Genomic DNA, 19,642 nt, shown 5'->3' on the forward strand with positions numbered 1-19,642 from the left:
GAAAGAAAGAAAGAAAGAAAGAAAGAAAGAAAGAAAGAAAGAAGGAAAGAAAGAAAGAAACAAAGAAACAAACAAACAAACAAACAAACAAACAAACAAACTAACTAACTAACAAACAAAGAAACAAAGAAAGAAACAAAGAAAGAAAGAGAGGATGGATGGCTCTTTGCTGTGGAGTGGCAGAGGTCCAGCCTCAGTCTTGAAATCCCAGATTCCAGTCCCACCCCCGCCCCCACTGGCTGTTTGACTTAGAACTTCCCAGGAGGACCCCGGGGGGTTCTCTGACACTGTCACCCCCATGTGCCCTCTGCACAGGTCAGGAGATGCTTGGCACCGCAGGTTTCCTGAGGCAATGAGTCTGTAGGTTTGCCCCAGCCCCTCCGGAGCGATTGTCTCCCAGAGTTTGCCTGTGCTGGTCCTCACCTGGCTCAGCACCCCAGGGTGCCATTTGGATGGCCGGGGTTCTGAGGAGTGCCAAGCTGAGGGTAAAGTTGGATGTGGACCGTGTCCCAGGCCAGCTCTTGGCTGGTAGCATGAAGGCTAGCCCACTTCCTGATCCTGGTGCTCGCCTCAGCATCAGAGGGCGGGTGGAGGAAGAAGATCCCGGGGCCTGGAGGGGTCCCCCTACAAGCTGCTCCTCAGCCCTCATGTCTCCTTCCTGTCTTTGTCCAGCATGGAGATGTGCGACCAGCATAACAACATCACCATGTGTCCCCTCTGCGACCAGACGTGCAGCTACTGGAAACTGAGCTCTGCTTGTGCCACTGCTCGGGCCAGCCACTTCTTTGATAACCCGGCCACCGTCTTCTTCTCCGTGTTCATGGCCTTGTGGGGTGAGTAGCCCTGGGCCCAGCCTTGACTCGGGTCCGTGGACGAGTCCCGGGTCAGGCATCCTGCCGAGTGCAGAGCTCGGGTGGTCTATTCTCAGGCAATGTAAGAGCAGCCCCTGGTTGGCAAGGCAGTGCCTCCGCGTGCCCCACTGGAGGGCCTCGGAGCCTCCAGATGGCCTCCCCTTCCCAGCCTCTGCCCCTCGGCCTGCACACACGGACAGCCTTCGGTTGGCCAGCCCTGGGCCAGATTCTGGGCTAGCCAGAAAAGCTGCGTGTAAAGGGACGCAGCCCTAGCAATGGGAGGAGTGGGAAAGGCTTCCTGGGATAGGCAGCCCTGAAGGAGAGGCTTCAAGGCGTCCAGGATGTCCTGAAAGGCTGTAAATGCCTCCCAGGAGTTTATGGGTGGTTCTGCAGGGCTCCGGGAGCCCCTGAAGCTCCCCGAGGGGGGACATGGTTAGACCTGCGCTTTGGGACGGAGCAGGGCTAGCCTGGAGCAGAAAGACCCCCACTGGGTCATTGGACTCATCCAGAGAGGAGGTGATGAGGGCTCGGGGAGTGGAGAGAACCGGGCACGGACCAAAGATGCTGTAAAAGTGGGGCCGGATCGGGCAGCGGATTGGCTATGAGAAGTGAGGGAGAGAGACGTCGGGGATCCTGGGTGATGGGAAGATGGGGGCGCCCTCTGTGCTGTGGGGATGTGCAGCTTTGGAAGAGGGAAGGGATTGCCTGGAGACGGAGAGGGAGAGAGAGACGTTCATTAAACGCGAGCATTTGCTATGATTAAACCCCATTCAAGAAATATATATATAAAACACATTAACAAATGAAAATGCCACAAAGGAGGCTGAAAGAGCAGACAGGTCAGGGCAGAACCTAGAGAGACTGAGCACAAAAATCAGAATTGGGGAGTGGCAGGAGGAGGACGAGATCCACTGGGTCAAGGGCTGCAGGCAGGGCAAGAAGGAGGACTGAGAAAAGGCCATTAGATTTCTCCATTAAGAGATTATGATGAGGGGCAGCTGGGTACTCAATGGATGGAGAGTCATGCCTAGAGATGGGAGGTCCTGAGTTCAAATCTGGCCTCAGACACTTCCCAGCTGGGTGACCCTGGGCAAGTCACTTGACCCCCATTGCCCACCCTGACCACTCTTCTGCCTTGGAACCAATACATAGTATTGATTCCAAGATGGAAGGTGAGGGTTTAAGAGAGAGACAGAGACAGAGACAGAGAGAGGGAGACACACACACACACACACACACACATCACAATAACTAGAGAGGGCAGCCTCTGGTGAATGATGGCAGAAGCCAGTTAGATATGTGATTGTGGAGGCAATAGGGAGCCACAGGCTTTAAATCAAGGGAGAAGGAGGAAGTGCCGGCCCAGAGTGTCTGTGGCTTCCTCAAAGAAGACGAGGAGAGATGAAGGGTCGAGGCTGATTGACCAGGCGAAGACTGTGTAAGGCCAGGAGACGTGGCAGCAGAGAAGGCACTCGTTGAGTGGGAAAATGAAGGTGAGGCAGAGGCTGGAGCTGATGGAGGAAGCTGCCTCCCAGAGAAGATGGGAAGGGGTGAGACGGAGACGCGTTTGCCCTGGGCAGCAGAAGCGAGCCGGAGCCAGGGCAGTGAAGGAGAGGCTAGGCTGAGTGACGTGAGAAGAGGAGGCAGGAAGAAGGGAGTCCTCGGCCTCTGCGGAGGCGAGAAGCTGAAGGTCAGCCGAGCACAAGGGTGCCCCTGTTTGGTCAGGCCCGAGGTTCGTTTTCGCTCGGGAGCTAATAGCCAAGAACAACAGCAGCACCGAGCTGTGAGGTGGCCAGAGGCAGCCAGCTGGAAACTCTTGGTCCTTCCTGGGGTGATCTTTACGCCTTGCATTTGCAGAGCCGGCTGGATGATGGCCTGATGGCAGGGGAGCTCCCCCTGGGCCAGCTGGGGCTCCCCTTTCTCTTGCCCGTTGTCTCTGCTCTTCCTGGGTTGGACCACAAACTATGGTCAGGCCCGAATCTGCTCAGGCTCAGCCGCCGCTGAAGGCAGAGCCCTTAATGAGAGGATCCAGGCTCAGCAAATATCTGCCCAGGGAGGGAGGGAGGGAGGGGGCTCCAGATCCTATGTGAGCCCTCTGGGCTCTCGCTGCCAGAATGTGCCAGAGCGCAGGCGCCCCCTCTGCTGTGCCCAAGGGGTAGCTGCCTGCTCATGTGAAGGGCTGGGTGGAGGGATGAAATTAGGCCTGGAAAGGGAAAGCTTCATTTGCTAGATGTTGATGGGGGCCGATATCAAGAGAGGCCTGGCCTAGAGGGAGGGGAAAGGCAGCTGCCCTCCACCCTAGACGGCCCCCATCAGGATACTCTGCTCCGCTCGGGCCAGCTCGGTTTGGGGAAGGATAAGGATGATCGGAAGGGCGCCAGGGGAGGGCCGGCCGGCTGCCGAAGGGCCTGGAGACACTGGCGTAGGAGGCTCAGCTGAAGGAACTGGCAGCGTTTAGGCCAGAGAAGGGAAGACTCTTGGGGGAGACGTGAGAACTGCATGGAAATATCTGAAGGGCTTTCACGTGGAGGAGGGTCTAGACCTGCTCTGTTTAGCCCTAAAGGACAGAACAAGGAGCCCTGCGACAGATTGCAGGAGCAGATTTGGGCCTGGGATAAGGAGACGTTCGCCAGCAATGAGAGCCGGCCCAAAGTGGAAGAGGGAGCCTCGGGAGCTCCCCTCCTCCGAACCTGGGCTTTACCGACCTTTACGAGGATCCCTCTTGGCCTAGTACAGTCACGAACGTACCCCTGCTTTCACCGGGGCCCCTCCTTCCTCCTTGATCTGGTCAAGAGAATCGTACCCTAAAGACTCAGCTGGCCACTCCACTGGGACAAAAATGGCAGCCATTTTACATACTTTTCAAAATGGCGGAAAGAAGTTCCAAGCCACAAAAGAAGTCTCAGGGTTTTTGGCAGAGAAGCGCCTTGTCTTTCCCCGTCTTCTCTAGTTCCTTGTACTGTCTTACAGGTCATTGGTCCTGGGGGAAGTGAGAGAATAAACACCAGGCTTAGGGACGGAAGGGCTTCATCCAGGCACTTGAAACCCAGACTGAAGTCACCTAGTTGTGCAAGAGCTGCAGCTTTCCCAACACACACACACACACACACTCTCTCTCTCTCTTTTTCTCTCTCTTTTTCTCTTCCTCTCTCTGTCTCTCTGTCTGTCTGTCTCTCTGTCTCTGTCTCTGTCTCTGTCTCTGTCTCTGTCTGTCTCTCTCTCTCTGCTAGGCTGGATACCAGGCATTGGTAGGTCTCTGAAAACATATTTGCACCTTCCTATTCCTGGATCTGCGGCACGCCACGGAGAAGCCTGCTGGGCCCATCTGTGAAGAGTCAGGGCAGAACGAGGCTCGAGGGGCTTGGCTTTCTCCAGGGATTGCCTCTGCCACCAACTTTCATTTGCCATTTGGTGGCAAGCTGTTCTCGGGCATCCTCTGAGAGCAGCAGGGCCTCTGAGGCATGGAGATAGAAACCGAGGGCTGCTTGTTGCCAAATGAGCACTTGAAAGCCACCCCCTCCCCGGGGCCCCCGGAATTCCCCCCACACCAGCTCCCACAAAGGCTCTCGTGCTCTAGACAAACATAGTCGGTCAGCCGGGGTTCTGAGGTCTCGGATTGACGAATCAGTCACTTACCGTTTGCTAAGCACCTACTTCCCAGGCCCTGTGCTGGGCTCCAGGTTAGCTTCTGGCATAACTCCTGCCCTCACGTTCTCTTGGGAAAAAGAACTCGGCGGACGCATATGAGTATCTAGAAAGTAAATACAGAAAGAGGGAACTTGGGCCCAGAATGCAGAAGGTACTTTACTTGAGCTCCGACAGTTCATGAGTGGCCCAGCAGGGAAAAAATCCGGAATCTCTTTCTCCCAGCTTAGCCCTTCCTTCTCTTTGGCATCTTTTCCCTTGGGGGCCTCTCGGGCCTAGAGCTGGAGTTCAGCGGCTTGAGGTGGAGGCCCACCCAGTTCCTCGTTCATAAAACAAAAGCGATAACCCGTGAATAGCTTTCTTCACCGTTTCCTGGAGGGAAGCGTTTATAAATCAATTAATCAGACCTTGAAAGTAGTGGAGAAATGAGAGTCTTTGTTATTTGTTCTCTTCAGAAGCCTACAGTGGGATTGTCAGCACAGGCTTGCTGCAAGGATAGCTGGAACAGAATTCGCCAGATAGGCGTAATGAATTAGTCCTCGTGGCATCCTCCATCTGGGTCTTGGAGGTCTCCTCACAGCAACAGACCCTGCACCAAGTGTTACCTCTGGCAGGTGCAGCTGGAATGGCTGCAACTATCGTCCATAATAGACTCTTCCTGCCATCTAAGGCCTCACCCAGCTAGAAGCTGAGGGGCTTTTCCACAGGCAAGCCAAGAGGGTGACTTTTCCCACCATATCATCTCCCAAAAAACACTCCCAGTAAATGACACAAAGGGGTTACAGTGTAAACGGAGACTGTCTACACTCACCTGATCGTAGAGCCTTGAGGACCTGTAGGAAATTTGGGTGCAAAAACGGAAAGACACAGCCCGAATCCCAGATATGTCAAATCGAAACTGGATTATCCCATGTTTAAAGCCCCAGATTTGTTGTGGCCCTTTTAAAAATTTTCTCAACTGAATTATTGTCTCAAAATCTTTCTTAGGCCATAACTAATTCAAGTGGAGAAAGGAAAAAAGGGAGGAAACAGAGTATTTTAACAGGATTTGGTGGAAAGAAAAACAAACTCAGTCATAACTATGAATGTGAATGGATAGAATTTGCCCATAAAATAGAGGACAGTGACAGAAGCAATTAAGAAGCATGACCTAGGGGTCAGCTGGATAGCTCAGTGGATTGAGAGTCAGGCTTAGAGACAGGAGGTCCTGGGTTCAAATCCAGCCTCAGACACTTCCCAGCTGTGTGACCCTGGGCAAGTCACTTGACCCCCATTGCCCACCCTTACTACTCTTCCGCCTGGGAGCCAATACACAGAAGTTAAGGGTTTAAAAAAAATGTACAGTGTTTGCAGACTACTGAGACACAGCTTGCATTTCACCTCAGCTTTACGCTGTCCAGCTCTGAGGCTCGGCCCGATCCTCTTGTTGATGGCGGTCTTCTTGGATACAGAAATTTCCACTGCCACCAGCCAGGTGTAGTCAGCCATTCCGAAGCCTGAGCCACCAGACCTCTCACGAGGGGCTCCCCCAGCCTCGCTACACCCAGCCTGAGAATGGTGTTACCCACTTGGGAAAAGGAAGGAGAACCTCAAAGGCCATCAGGTCCCCCCGGCACAGGCTCCCCTTGAGAAGTTCCTGCTTCCCATGAGAGCCGCAGCAGGGTCAGGGCAGATAGCATCGCCTGTCCTCCTTCCCCTTGTCCTTCCTTGGATCCTGCCCCACAGAAGAGACTGGGAAGCTCAGTGTTCTTTTACCTGACCTCGCCACCCTCACAGGGAAAAGAAAGGGCCAGGGATCTGCTCAAGGCGTCCTAGCTGATGCCCAAATGCCTGATTCACCCAGTCCTGAGCCTCCTCGTGGGCAGAGAGAAGTGGGTGCCGAGTCCCTCACGGGGCTCACTAAAACCAGAAGCGGTAACTTCCAGCATGCTCCATGGGCTCGACCCCCCTTCAAAGCCAAGCCCAGGTACCACCACCTCCACGAAGCCTTCCCTGGTCCTTCGATATCCTAATGCTCTCTTTCTTTTTTTTTTAACCCCTCACCTTCCGTCTTGAAGTCAGTAGTGTATTGGCTCCAAGGCAGAAGAGTGGTCAGGGTAGGCAATGGGGGTCAAGTGACTTGCCCAGGGTCACACAGGTCCTAATGCTCTCTTGCTCTCTTCTCAAACTGTTTTCGAGCCCTTCGCCTGGTTTTCCGCTTTGCCTCAGCCCCTTTCTACTTGCAGTTAGGCCCCCTCCCTTCTCTACTCCCCCCCCCCCAGGACAATGGAAACTCCCCGAGGACAGGAACTCGATTCTTTCCCCTTTTCTCTCTCCCTTACAACATCACACCAGCAGGCAGATGTGGAGGAGTCCTCTGGGCAAGCTCCAGGGGCTCAGGATTGCAGGTCCTTGGCATGTCACCAGGGGAAACTAGGTAAAAGGGGAAGAAGCATCCTCTCCTCCAGGATGTGGGGGAGGGAACAGAAAGGAAAGGTGAGGGGGGGCAGGGCTGCTCTAGGGCTTCCTCCCACCCCCAGCTCCTTGGGGCACGCCAGGCAAGAGAACAGGCTAATGCCAGGCCAGCCGGAGGGTCCGACGCTTCCTCACTGGCTTCCCTGCTTCGAGCCTCCCCAGGCCAAATCCAGCCCTCGGCTTCCAAGGGGTCTCCATTGGTGGCAGACCTAACTGTCTCCTCCGCTAGAATGTGAGCTTCGTGGGCCACCGTCTGCTCCCCAAGTTTTCTTTGGCAGGGAAGAGTCCAGGCTGTCGTTCTTTCTTTTTCTCAGCCCTCCTCACCTTCTGTGTTGGGGTCGATACTAAGAAGTATTGGCTCCAAGGTAGGGGCTGGACGATGAGGATTAAGGGACTTGCCCAGGGTCACCCAGCTGGGAAGTGTCTGAGGCCGGATTTGAACCCAGGACCTCCCATCTCTAGGCCTGACTCTCCATCCACTGAGCTACCCAGCTGCCCCCCTAATTTTTCTTAATATTCCCCCCACCTAGCACAAGGCCTGACTCCGAGTAAGAGCTTAAATGAACGTTTGCAAATTAAGTGAATGATTTCTGCGGGTTCTTCTTCTCCAGGAAGGCAGGCAGGAAAACACCCCGATGGCTGCCGTCCGATGGCTGCCGTCCGTCAGGCTTTTCAGGATGGCACTTGGGCAAAGGAAGGCCCAGAATAGAGGGCCTTCTGTCCCCAGGAAGGCTCCGATGCCCCGAGCCCTCCCTCCCTCCCTCCCTCCCTCCCTCCGAGAGGGGCAGTTCAATTCCTTCTTCCTTCATTTAGTTGGCCGTTTCCCGCCTTGGGCTCCTGTCCTCTCCCTGCCTCGCCACGCACGGCCCGAGGCAGGTCCCGGCTTCACGTTACTGAGGGAACAAAGCTGGGCATTTAGGGTGGCAGATGAATCGCCTGCAGCCTGCGGGGCTCCTCGCTGCTGCTGCCAGCTGAACCTGGGCCTGCCACAGTGGATGGAGGTCCTACCTGACATGGGTGGCTTCTTGTGACTTGGAGACCAGGCCAGCGGGGACACCAGCGGACCTGGGTTCAAGTCCCACCTCTCTCAACCCACCGTCCTGAGTCACTTTATGCAAGTGACTTCACCTCCTCAGAATGAGAGCTGGACCAGCTGGTCTGTGGCCTCGACACCCCCCATCATCCCTCGTGTTTTTCATGTCCCTTTAAGGATGGAAAACTACATTCCTTGGAGCATCAACTCTGATCGTTGGGGAAAAAATCTGAGGAGATGTGTGCTGCCGGCAGCCTAGCCCCATTTTACGGGTGGGGAAACTGAGGCGCAGAGAGGAAAAAGCCTTCTTATCTCTCTTCTCAGAGCTAGTATCAGAGGTTAGGCCTGAGTGCCTAAGTCACAGAATCCCCTTTTCTGCTCACGATGCCACACTCCCTTTGCCACTTGAAAGCCATGTAATAGGGGCTGCCCGGTGGCTCAGTGGAGGGAGCACAAGACGTGGTGTTGGAGGAACCAGGTTCAAATGTCGCCTCAGACACTTCCTTGCTGTGTGACCTTGGGTAGGTCACTTAATCACAGTTGCCCGACTCTTACCGCTCTTCCGTCTCGGAACCGGTGCTTAGAATTCATTCTAAGATAGACGGTAAGAGTTTTGGTGAGAAGCAAGAAAGGGTGACGCCTCACGTGAGCTGAGGGGCCGTCCCGGACGAGCTCCCGGCCCTGCCAGCTGCCCGGTGCTGGGGCTCCCAGGATGTGCTTCTGAATTGACCGCCTGGCCACGGGGTGTTAACCGCCAGTCCAGGCTGCCGATGGAAGAGGCTCGGGAAGTCTGGCCTTCCCCTGGCAAGATGGCGCAGGGGCTCCTCTCCGAGCCTCGAGCGGGCTTGCACGTGCGGCCCCCCAAGACTCGCCGAGCGGAGGGGGGTTTCGGGCAGTTCACACTGCGGCTTCTCTCCCCTGATTAAAAGGTAAAAGACTGTCCTTCCGGTGAACTCTCATTAAGAGGCCGAATGGGCCGTTTTCCTCATGACTCAGTGGCAGGTTGCAGGTTGGCAGCTTCCGGGGCGAGGCTGCCAGGTACGAGGCCAGGCGAGGGCCGCGCGGGCTGGACCGGAGCTCCCGGCTGTCTGCTCGCACCCCTCCCTCCCGAGGCAGCCCAAGGCACGAGCCGAATCTGCCCATCTCCCGGCTCTGCCCGTCCCTCCTCTGTGCCAGGCTTTCCCGTGGCCGGAGGCGGCTCACACCTGTCAGCCCGATTCTTGGCTTCTGCAGGCCAAACAGCCACATTTCCCCTCCGCTAATCCTCCTGCGGCGCAGACTCCGGGGCCTCCACGCTTCAGGCCGGCTTCTTCTGGAAGCCCTCCAGCCTCTCGATGCCCTTTCCAAGAGAGGCAACGGGCACCGGGCACAGCCGGCCGGAGGGCCAGGCCGGAGGACGGGCATGAGATGGGCACCTTCCCGATCCCGGAGGCTCGGTGAGCTTGCTGGCCTCTCCGCCTCCCTCCTGAGTCCCGTGGAGCTGGCGGTCCCCTAAGATGCCCGGATCTTTTTCATAGGGACCCCCCGCCCCCGAGGGGAGAATCCCCGACTCCTGGGTGGGCTCTTAAGTCTCCTTAAAGACGACGTCCAGCCTGAAGGGGATGCCGGCCGACAACTCTCCTCCCCGCGCCTCATCTGGGTTGGGCGATTCTTGGTGGAGCTCCGACTCCGGGCCAGCCCGGACAGGAGGAAAAAGAGCGACGACGCCCTGAGCCGCACGAGGGGCTCCGAGGCCAGAGCAGGGCCCGGGCAGAGGATGCCGCGGGGGCTCGTGGAGGGGCGCAGAGGCAGGGATGGGGGGGAGCTCGGCCCTCGGGCAGGAACACCCGCCCCCACCGGAGAGAAGGCCTTTGTGTCTGCAGCCTGAATGGAGGACATTGTCCTGCCCGTTGGACCACTCCGCGCCGGTGCCAACTTCCTGAGGCGTTCCCAGGCGCTGCTCCTCGCCTGCTGGCTCGGCCGGGCGGGGGCGGCGCCGGCTTCTGCCCTTCCCCCCTGAGCTGACCTTGAAAAGCGTCCCTGGTCAGGGAGTGCCACCGGGGCAGGGAATGGCCTGAAAGGGGCCATCGGTGAGGGGCGGCCCAGGAGCGGGGGGGGGGGGGGGCGGGCCTCCCTCCTGCAGATGCGGCGGCCGAGGGGCCCAAAAGTCTGAGCAAGGGCGTGCCGGCCTGTGGAAGAGCCGATGGTTAAATGGTCAGCGGGAACATCGGCACCGTGAGCGTCCGCCGCCGCTACCCAGCCGGCTTTGATTCATTCCTGATCGCCCGGGCTTAAGAGAGGGATGGAGAAAGGGCTAGTCCTGCAGAGGCCCCTTAAAAGTGCGCCCCCCCCCCCGAGAGCCGGTAGTTAAACGATGGACTTGCCTCCCCCGGCTCCTCCCGGTGTTTGTGCTTTGGGCAGCTCTGACTGGAGGGAGGCCTCTAAGAGCAAAGCTGTGGGTGCAGCCTTGGAGAGGAACGGAAGAGGGAGAAGGGGACGAGGGGAGAGGGAGGCAGGGAGGCAGGGAGGCAGGCAGGGAGGCAGGCAGGGAGGCAGGGAGGCAGGGAGGCAGGCAGGCAGGGAGGCAGGGAGGGAGGCACCGGTCTCAGCGTCAAGCGAGGTCAGGGTTGAATCCCGAGTCTTGCGAGTCCCTGAGCCTCAGCCACTAGAATTTGCGGCTCTTCGGACGGTTTGCTCACGTCGTGGGGCCTGTGTTCAAGTCCTCCGGCCCCACGGAGCCGGCGCGATCCTAAGAGCAGGTCAGGATGGGGAGACTTCGTTGCGGAGCTTGGCCGTGCCGTTGCTCTCAGCCTCTGGCCTTCCGCCTTCTCCCTCCGGGCGAGGAAGGCTCTCGGCCGGTCCCCGTCGGCGACGGTCCGGCTCTTTAAGCATTCAGAGCGAAGCCAGCCGGGATGCTTTGGGTCGTGCCCCGGGCCAGGGACTGCGCTCGGCCTCTGGGCTCCAAGGACCAACGTGGGACGGGAGAGCCGGGAGGGTCAGAGAAAGGACCAGATCTGGCCGCTGACCGGATACGGGAGGGAGGAGAGAGGGAGGAGGCAGGAGGCCGCAGAGGACCCCCGGAACGAGCTCTGGTTTCTCGGAGCAGATGGCAGGCGGCCTTGGGAGAAGTGGTCAGTCTGGTGGCGGGTCGGGCCACAAAGGAGAGGGACGCCCGAGCGGCCGTGAAAGGCGGGAGAGCTTCCGGGAGGTCCAGGCAAGGGCCGGGCCTCGGTGTCTGGAGGCGAAGGAGCCGGCGCCCGTCCAGCCCGGGCCTCGGGAGCCTTAACGCGGGCCAGAGAGCCTCGGCTGCCGGGGGGTCTCGCGTGGGGGCCTCGAGCGGAGGTCCAAGTCCTCCGAGAAGCCCTTCCAGCGTGGCGTCCGGGGAAGGCCGAGAGGTTGGCGTCGGAGCCAGTCTCGGGAGGCGGGAAGGCCGTGGACGGAGGCGCTGGGGAGGCTGGGCCGGGCCGGCCCCTCGATAGTCGTGAATGGAGAATCCTGGAAGGGGCCTGAGCCGGCCCAGCGGGGGGGGGGGGGTCGCCCCATGACTGACCTCGGCCCGCAGCAGCCAGCGTGGCCGTGAACACGGCGGCGAATCCCACTCGCTTGTCTCTCGTTTCTCTCGCCAGCTGCCATGTTTATGGAACACTGGAAGAGAAAGCAGATGCGGCTCAACTATATCTGGGACCTGACGGGGTTCGAGGAGGAGGAGGTCAGTGTGCGGGGGCCGGGGGGCGTCTGGGCCCCTCTTTTTGCCTCTTAGTCCCTGGGGAGCGCGCAGGTCCCCCAGCCACGCGTCTGTCCTCCGGCTGCTCCCGGCCTCGGCGCGGCCGTCCGAGCCCCGTGCTGGGTGTGCTGGAGGCACGTGTGGCTGCCGGGGACGGGCCTGCGGGCGTGCAGGGGTGCTTCGGGAGTCCGCAGACCCTGGTGCGGCCGTGGCGGTGCCGGCGATCCCGGCCTCCCTCGACGCCCTGGTCAAGGTGCTAAAAGCACGGCCTGGGCCACGCGGGCCACCCGCCCGCCCCTCCGGCCCTGCCCACCGGCCTTGCCAGGAGAGCCTGAGACAGAAGGTTCGGCTGGAAACCTCCCTCTGCCAGCCCCCACTGCAGGGTCTGACGCCGGCGTGGCGGCCGGCAGGAGGGTGGGGGAGGAGGAAACTGGGAAGGAGGCGAGCGCTGCGGCCTCTCCGGGGCCTGAAGAAAGGAGGGAGGATTCCCGGGAAGGGCTCGAGGCCGGCCCGGGCGGCCTGTCTGCTCCCGGCATCCCAGGAGAAAGGCCTTCCTGGGCTCCGCACTAATTGCCGGTCCCTGGTCCAGGCCCTCCCGGCTTGGCAGAGGAGAAAGGGGGCCTCCGAGCCCCCCCAGACGCCAGCCCTCGGGCTTCCCGAGTTCCTCTGCACGGCTTAGCTGGCTCGCCAAGATCCCGCGTTCATTCATTTCTTTAGGAAACCTTTTAGGCTTCTGGCGGGAAGCTGCCCTTTGGGGCCCTTAAAAAGAGCCGGGCGGCTCTGGTGGCCAAAGCAGCCAGCTTAGCCATCTCCTCAGGCCATGGAGAGCCAGGCCTAGAAATGGGAGGTCCTGGGTTCAAATCTGGCCTCAGACACGTTCTAGCTGGGCGACTCTGAGTCTCCTTCAACAGCGGCGGCCCACAATCCTCTCCCTTGACATTTGTAAAATGGGGAAATGGGGCTATGGGTATGCTCAGGACACGATGGAGTTCCTGAGTCCTTTGGCTTCTTGATAAAGAAGTGGAAGGAAGGGTCCTTAGAAGCCCATTTTAGGGGGGAGGAAATAGGCCCGAGCAGTTGAAGGGGCCCATACAGTGAATAAGTCCCAGGCCTGCAATTTGAACCCAGAGCCTCGGACTCCAAAGCCAAGGGGTTTTCCAAAGGGCCGCCCTGCTGTGGTGCCTCAGAGTTCTTGGTCCGCTGTGCTCCCCCCATCCCCGGGCAGTCCTAGGCAACAGAGGGGCAAGAGGCCAGCGCCTTGGCAGGGGGTCCCCGGAGGCTTGGGGACCCCCAAGGTAAAGGATAGAATCAGGAAGCAAGACGCACGAGGAGTCCCATGACTCGGCCCCCAGCTTCCTTGCTCGAGGGCCGAGAGCCATCCCGTCCGGGGGGGTGTTCCGTCCCTGTGTGACCCCCAGCGGTGACTTGCCAGGCATCAGGACGGCCGTCCGGGGGGCCGCCCTCGCCGCTTCTCCCTCCCTGACCCCCGGCTTCTGGGCAGAGAGCCCAAGGCAGCGCGAGCTTTGAGCGGCCACGTGAAGTAACGCCACTTTGTGTTTCTCTCTCCCCCACTTTACTGACCCACGAAGGAGACCGTCAAGGTTTGGAACTTTTTGTGACTCCATTTTCTCCTGCGCTGACTGTCTCCCTGCAGAGAGGGCCCCGCGCTTCCCGCTGCCGCGCACCCACCCTCTCCTCTCCTCTCCCGCTTCCGGCGGAGCCCTCCCTCCTGGGGCTTCTCTGCCCGCCGGGCCGGCCACCTTCTTCCCGTCCACAGCGGGCCTGTCTTAACATTCTTCCTTCCTTCCATTCTCGAGCTGCTCCAAGCCAAGTGGCTGCCTTTGAATGGGGCCGGGGAGGGGGCTGGGGCTGGGCCGGGGGTCCTTGCATCCGCCAGGGCTTGCTGAGGCTCTCCTTCTCTCCTCTGACTCCTGCGTGCCGCTTGTCTCTGCGGGCAGGGAGGGCTTCTGCTCCTCAGAGCTTGCTGCCAGGGAACAGGAGCTGCCCGAGGGCCAGGGGCAGCCGACACTCAGGGGCCTAACCGGGGCGCGAGGGCACGGGAAGGGGAGGTGGCTCCCGAGGGCACAGCTCTGACCAGGCACCAAGCTCCAGCCGCTCTGCGAACGGGGCGGCACATGCCTGAGCCGAGCCTGGGGAGCAGCTGGCATCTTTTCCCATCTGGGCTGGCCTGGCACCTCTCCTTGGCAGCCGAGCTTGACCCAGGCTTCTTCCACAGGCTCATCCGAGGGCGGAGTACGAGGCCAAAGTTCTGGAGAAATCCCTTCGGAAGGACTCCCGCCACAAGGAGGTAAGCGGGCAGGGCCCCTGCCTGGCCTTCTCACTAACCCTTTGTGGGGTGTCGGGCCAAGCACGCCATTTCCAGGGCCCGAGCCAAAGGGAGCCCCGCCTGACTGCGTCGGGGGCGTCGGGGAGCCTCTGCTGTGTGCCAGGCGCCCAGCGGGCATTCGAGACCCAAAGAACTAACGACAGCCGTAATAATAGAGGAAGCCCTTCTCTGTCCCAGGTTCGCATATCACGGGGCGACCTATGGAAGCCATCGATGCCTGGCGAAGGCCAGCAGATGGCATGGGGAAAGGGTGCCCCCCATGCGGGCCCATCGACGTCGCTGAGTGCCCCCACAAACACACGTTCTTTTTTCAAGTTAAACTAACTCTACGTATTGAGGTTGGAATGTGTAGAAATAGGAAAATGATTCGTGATAAATCTGGGTTTATTTGAATCAATAAATAAGAAGTTGGCGTTCGTGAGAAGAACGCGGAGGCCAAAGAGAACTTCAGGCTCCTCCGCTAGCGAGGAAGGGGGCCCCCCGCGGCCGAGCCCCCAGGGGGGGAGGGGACGGCCTAGCGGAGGAAGGTGAAAGAGCGCCTTCCTGGGGATACCTCGTCCGACCCGCCCAAGAACCCTGGGAGCTCCGGGCTCTCGTCGAACCCATTTACAGAGGAGGAACACGGAGGCCAGCCGGGATTAGGGGACTTGCCCAGGGCTCTGGAGCTCGTCAGCGTCTTCCTGACTCTGGAGCCGGCCCTGTGTCCGCCGAGCTGCCTCCACTCCACTTTTCTGTCGGACTCTTTGGGACCCCGTTTGGGGCTCTCTTGGCAGAGATGCTGAGGCAGACAGAGGCGAAGGGGCTCGTCCCGGCCCATGTGGCCAATAAGGGTCTGAGGCAGGATTCGAACTCGGGTCTTTCTGGGGGCAGCCTTGGGCCCACCAAGCCGCCTAATCTACTCAGTGTGCCGCATCCTGTGCGGGGAGACTGTCATGCCAGGAACCGAGAGGACGGGGGGCTTCGGTCCGCTGGACCAGCCCCCCATTGGACAGACGAAGAAACAGAGGCCCTAGTGGGGCCTGGATGTGCCGCAGCGGGTCAGCCAAGTCAGAGGCAGGACTTGGGTTCAGATTCCACACATGCCCCGTACGACCTTGGGCGAGTCTCGGCCTCCGTTTCCTCATCTGTAAAACAAGGGCTCGGTCTGGAGAGCCTCTGCGACCTCCCCGGGGCGCGACGCCTGTGCCAGGCCTCGCCGCGCTCCCTAAAAGGGGGGCCGCCCCAGCCCCCCGTCCCTCCTCTCGGGGCGTCTCTCGGGGAGCCGAGCTCCCGCCCTCGTCCTTTGTCCAAGGACACCAGGAAGGTGGCCGCTGTCCGAGCCGTGGCGCCGCCTCCCGGGCCTGAGAGCTTCTCCGGGCTGTTAGCGATGGACATGGAGGGGGGCTTCAAGGCCGGCCCCGGGCCGGGGGGGGGGGACGTCACCTGCCGTCGGCAGTGCCCGCTGTCCCAGGGGAGCTCGATGACCGTCAGGTCTGGGCCTCTCGGACTGACCAGGCCCGCCAGGCTCCCTCGAGCCGCGGCCCGGCCCGGCGTGACGGCGTGTCGATGCCCCGTTCTAGGTGGACAAGGAGAAGCTGACGTGGAAGGACCGGCTGCCGGCCTACCTCACCAACCTCGTGAGCATCCTCTTCATGGTGAGTGTTCTGGGATCGAATCCAGCAGGCCTGGCCCTTCTGCTGGGATCCGAAGACCCTCGGGGAGCCCCCCTTCTCCTTGGGGTTCCGGGGGGGCAGAGAGGGGGGAGGCAAATCCAAAGCGAGGAGGGTGGGGGAAACCTGGGAGGGCTTCCTGGAGGCTAAGCCTAGGAGGGCTCTGGCCGTTCCGAGAGGACGAAGAGGAAGGAGATTGGGGGGGGGGGCGTCCCGTACAGAGCGTGGGGCCCCCCCATCCGCAGCGAAGGGCAGTAAACGAGTCCGGCCGCTGCTGACACCATGATGGCGACACGACACGGGGCCGGGCACTGCGGGAAGCGCTTTACCCGTATTATCTCATCTGATCCTCAGCGACAGCCCGGGGAAGCGGGGGCTGGGTCTCCATTTTACAGATGGGGAAACGGAGGCAGCGATTGGCCCAGGGCCCCCGGCTAGGTTCTGGAGCTGGGTCTGAGCCCCTGCGCCGCTCTGCGCCCCCTGGCGCCCAGGTCAGAAAGTGTTGGAGAGGAGCTCTGAGGAGAGGCAGCGGGAGGTCCTGGGTTCAAATCTGACCTGAAAGAGGGGAAGCGTTTGGCCCCAGAGAGGCGGATCAGGCCCGCGAGGCCTCGGCCCGGGACGGCTCAGCACCGGCCGTCTGCCCGGTCGGGAGATTCCCAGCACCCAAGTGGGAGCCTCCGGCGGGCGGGGACGGTCGTGTCTGGGCACGCCGAGGCTGCTCGAGCGGAGACTTTCCCAGGGAGGGGCCGCTCCTCCCCGGGCGGGCGGGGGGGGACCCTCTCTAGCCAGCCTCCCTCCCGCGGGGCCCTCCTGGGAAGGGACGGGCTCCGGCGCAGCCTTGCCTCGTCTCCCCGAATCTTCGCTGCCTCCCCCTCCCGCGTTCCCCGCCTGCGCAGGCTCGCCCTGGTTCTCGGGAGCCCCTGAGGCGAGAGGCCGGCTGTCCGGGCCGGCTGTCCAGGCTGGGTGTCCAGGCCAGGTGTCCAGGCCGGGTGTCCAGGCTGGGTGTCCAGGCCGGGTGTCCAGGCTGGGTGTCCAGGCCGGCTGTCCGGGCCGGGTGTCCGGGCCGGGTGTCCGGGCCGGCTGTCCAGGCTGGGTGTCCAGGCCAGGTGTCCAGGCCGGGTGTCCGGGCCGGGTGTCCAGGCTGGGCTGTCCAGGCCGGCTGTCCGGGCCGGGTGTCCGGGCCGGGTGTCCAGGCTGGCTGTCCGGGCCGGCTGTCCGGGCCTCACTTTAACTCTTACCTCGTCTCAGAATCCGGACTGTGGGGGGGTCCAAGGCGGAGGAGCGGTCAGGGCTGGACAGCGGGGTGAAGGGACTCGGCCAGGGTCACCCAGCTAGGAAGGGTCTGAGGCCAGCCTGGAACTCGGGACCCCCCATCGCTCAGCCACGGGGCCCCCGGCTGCCCCCACCCTTCAGTTATTGTCCAGGCCGAGGTAGATTCGTGGGACGTTTAGCTGGAAGGGACCCAGGAGATCCCCCCCCCCAGCTCCCTCGGCTCAGACCTGGGGCCGTCGCCCCCCTTTGCGGGGCTCTTCACCCCCTTTGCACCCCCTCCCAGTGGGGGCTCCGTTGGCTTTCTGGGGCGCTTCCCCTGCCCGAAGGACTCCGTGGAGGCTCCCTCCGGCGCTCTCTAGGGGGCTCTGGGGGGGCCGCTCCGGACGCCGGACACCGGGGTCCCCCCCCTCGGCCGGCCCCCCGGAGGGCCTCGGGCTCAGGGCCGTCCCGTCTCCGTCCCCTTCCCAGATCGGCCTGACCTTCGCCATCGTCTTCGGCGTCATCATCTACAGGATCTCCACGGCGGCCGCCCTGGCCATCAGCTCGCGCTCCAACGTGCGGGTCACCGTCACGGCCACGGCCGTCATCATCAACCTGGTGGTGATCATCATCCTGGACGAGCTGTACGGCTCCGTCGCCCGCTGGCTCACCCAGATCGGTGCGTGCGTGTGCGTGCGGCGCCCCGGGCGGGAGGGGCGGCGGGGCGGGACCCGAACTCAGAGCCCGCCTTCCGCTTGCAGAGGTGCCCAAGACGGACAAGAACTTCGAGGACCGCCTGATCTTCAAGGCCTTCCTGCTGAAGTTCGTGAACGCCTACACCCCCATCTTCTACGTGGCCTTCTTCAAGGGCCGGTGAGCGCCCCGGAGGTGGGGGGACCCTCGAGCACCCCAGAAGCACGGAGGGGGGGCTGGGGTCAGGCTGGGCACCCGCAGCGGAGCTTCCCCCCCCACGTGAGGCCAGTAGGCTGGGCGGAGCCTCAGGGCTGGGGTTCAGGCCGGGGGTGACCCTGCCGGCTTGTCACGTAGCGCAAAGGAAACAGGGCTGGCTCTGCCGTCACGGGACCTGGGTTCGAATCTCCAGGCCTGACGATGGAGCGAGTCGCTTGGCTTTTCCGGCTCCTCAGTGTCCTCCGCCATCCAAGGAAGGGCCGCTGGCCTCGATGGCCTCCGATGGCCTCCGATGGCCCTTCCGACTCTGAAGCCTAAAGCCAAGCCCACCAAGTGCCACCCCCTGCCACTGCCCAGGGGAGAGTGGCCAGCGTGGGTGACCGGAGCCTCTTGAGCCCACATTCGCCGCCCACGTCGTCAGCCTCATTTCCAGTCTAAAAGGGCCGTCCCAGAAGACCAGAGTCCGGGGCACCCCTAGAGATCTCTGAGTCTGGAGTCAGGAAGACCTGAGTTCGAATCCCGCCTCAGACACTAGCTGTGTGACCCTGAGCCAGTCACTTCACCCCTGGGGCCCAGTTAGGACCGCTCTTCGGCCTGCCTCGGCACCCGAACTTAGGAGGGATCCTGAGAGGGACGGGCAGAGCTTTAGAAAGACGCAGTCAGGAGAGACGGAAAAACAACCTCCAGCTGGCCGTCCCCAACCCTCTGCGTGTGTGTCTGTGCGTCTGTCTGCATCTGCCTGTCTGTGTCCGTGTCTGTCTGTGTGTGTCTGTGTGTCCGTGTCTATGTATGTGTGTTTGTGTGTGTTTAAGTGTCTGTGAGTGTGTGTGCGTGTGTGTGTGTGTGAGTGTGCAACAAGCCTCCCCGTCCCAAAGCCTCTGCTGGCCGTCGCCGGGCTGCCCTCTGTGCGTCTCCCTCGGGTAGGAGAGCCTACCAGCTCCTGGGGTGCCGGCGCACCGCGTCGTCCAAGATGGCTTCTGTGCCGAGAGCCCAACACGTGGCCCCCCCCAGGCAGCAGCTGGGGGGCTCCCCTGCCCCTCCCCCCTCCTCCTTGTTTCTCCTGGTGGGGAAGCTAAATGGCTTCTTCCTTCCCGGCTCCCTTCGCCTCTGGAGGGCTGTTTCCGGGGAGGCCGGGGTCAGAGGGACGCCGCAGAGCAGACACGCGTGTGCCATTCCTGCGCAGACGTGAGCGCGGCGACAGCGAGCCCTCGGCCCAGCCCACTTCACACAGGGCAGCGGGGAGGGGCCGCTCCCCCCCCGCCCCCCCGGAGCTCATCCTCCCCCTTCTTCCAGGTTCGTGGGACGCCCGGGCGACTACGTCTACATCTTCCACTCCTTCCGCATGGAAGAGGTAACGGGGGCTCCCCCAGCTCGGGCCCTGCTTCCCCCCCAGACGCGGAGGCCCGCCCGGAGGCTCTCCTTCCACAAGAGGCGTCTCCCCAGACGCTTTCCGGTCCCCGGAGGGGTGCGTCCAGCCGGGCTCTCTACCCAGTCCGGCCCCACCCACGATGGCCCCCCTGACTTAAAGTCAAAAGATGGGCATCAGCCCAGGGACAGCGAGAGGAGCCTGGCGGGCAGCCGGCCTCGGGCTCCCCAAGGGGAGTGAGAGGACCCGAAGGCAGGGCTCTCCCGGGCAGGCTGCTCCAAAGGGTGGCTCTGGTGAGGGGCTCCCCTTGGGGACGGGGCCGAGAGGGGAGAGGGAGGAGCGAAGGCAGCTCACGGAGCTCTCCCTCCTCCCTCTTCCTCCTCCTTCCTTCCTCCTTCCTCCTCCTCCTCCCTCCTTCCTCTTCTTCCTCCCTC

General features: G+C 61.5%; 1 protein-coding gene across 1 annotated transcript in view; it reads left to right on the forward strand.

Moving 5' to 3' along the window:
• The window catches only part of ANO1 (anoctamin 1), a 91,836-nt gene that overhangs the window by 50,612 nt on the left and 21,582 nt on the right, over positions 1-19,642 (forward strand). Inside the window, exons 12-19 of the mRNA XM_044682062.1 lie at positions 673-833; positions 11,589-11,671; positions 13,276-13,287; positions 13,923-13,994; positions 15,593-15,667; positions 17,423-17,612; positions 17,695-17,806; positions 19,136-19,444. Coding sequence (XP_044537997.1) covers positions 673-833; positions 11,589-11,671; positions 13,276-13,287; positions 13,923-13,994; positions 15,593-15,667; positions 17,423-17,612; positions 17,695-17,806; positions 19,136-19,444 — 1,014 coding nt within the window. The remainder of the gene's footprint in view (positions 1-672; positions 834-11,588; positions 11,672-13,275; positions 13,288-13,922; positions 13,995-15,592; positions 15,668-17,422; positions 17,613-17,694; positions 17,807-19,135; positions 19,445-19,642) is intronic.

Source organism: Gracilinanus agilis, chromosome 6, assembly GCF_016433145.1.
Source record: "Gracilinanus agilis isolate LMUSP501 chromosome 6, AgileGrace, whole genome shotgun sequence".
Classification (NCBI taxonomy): Eukaryota; Metazoa; Chordata; class Mammalia; order Didelphimorphia; family Didelphidae; genus Gracilinanus; species Gracilinanus agilis.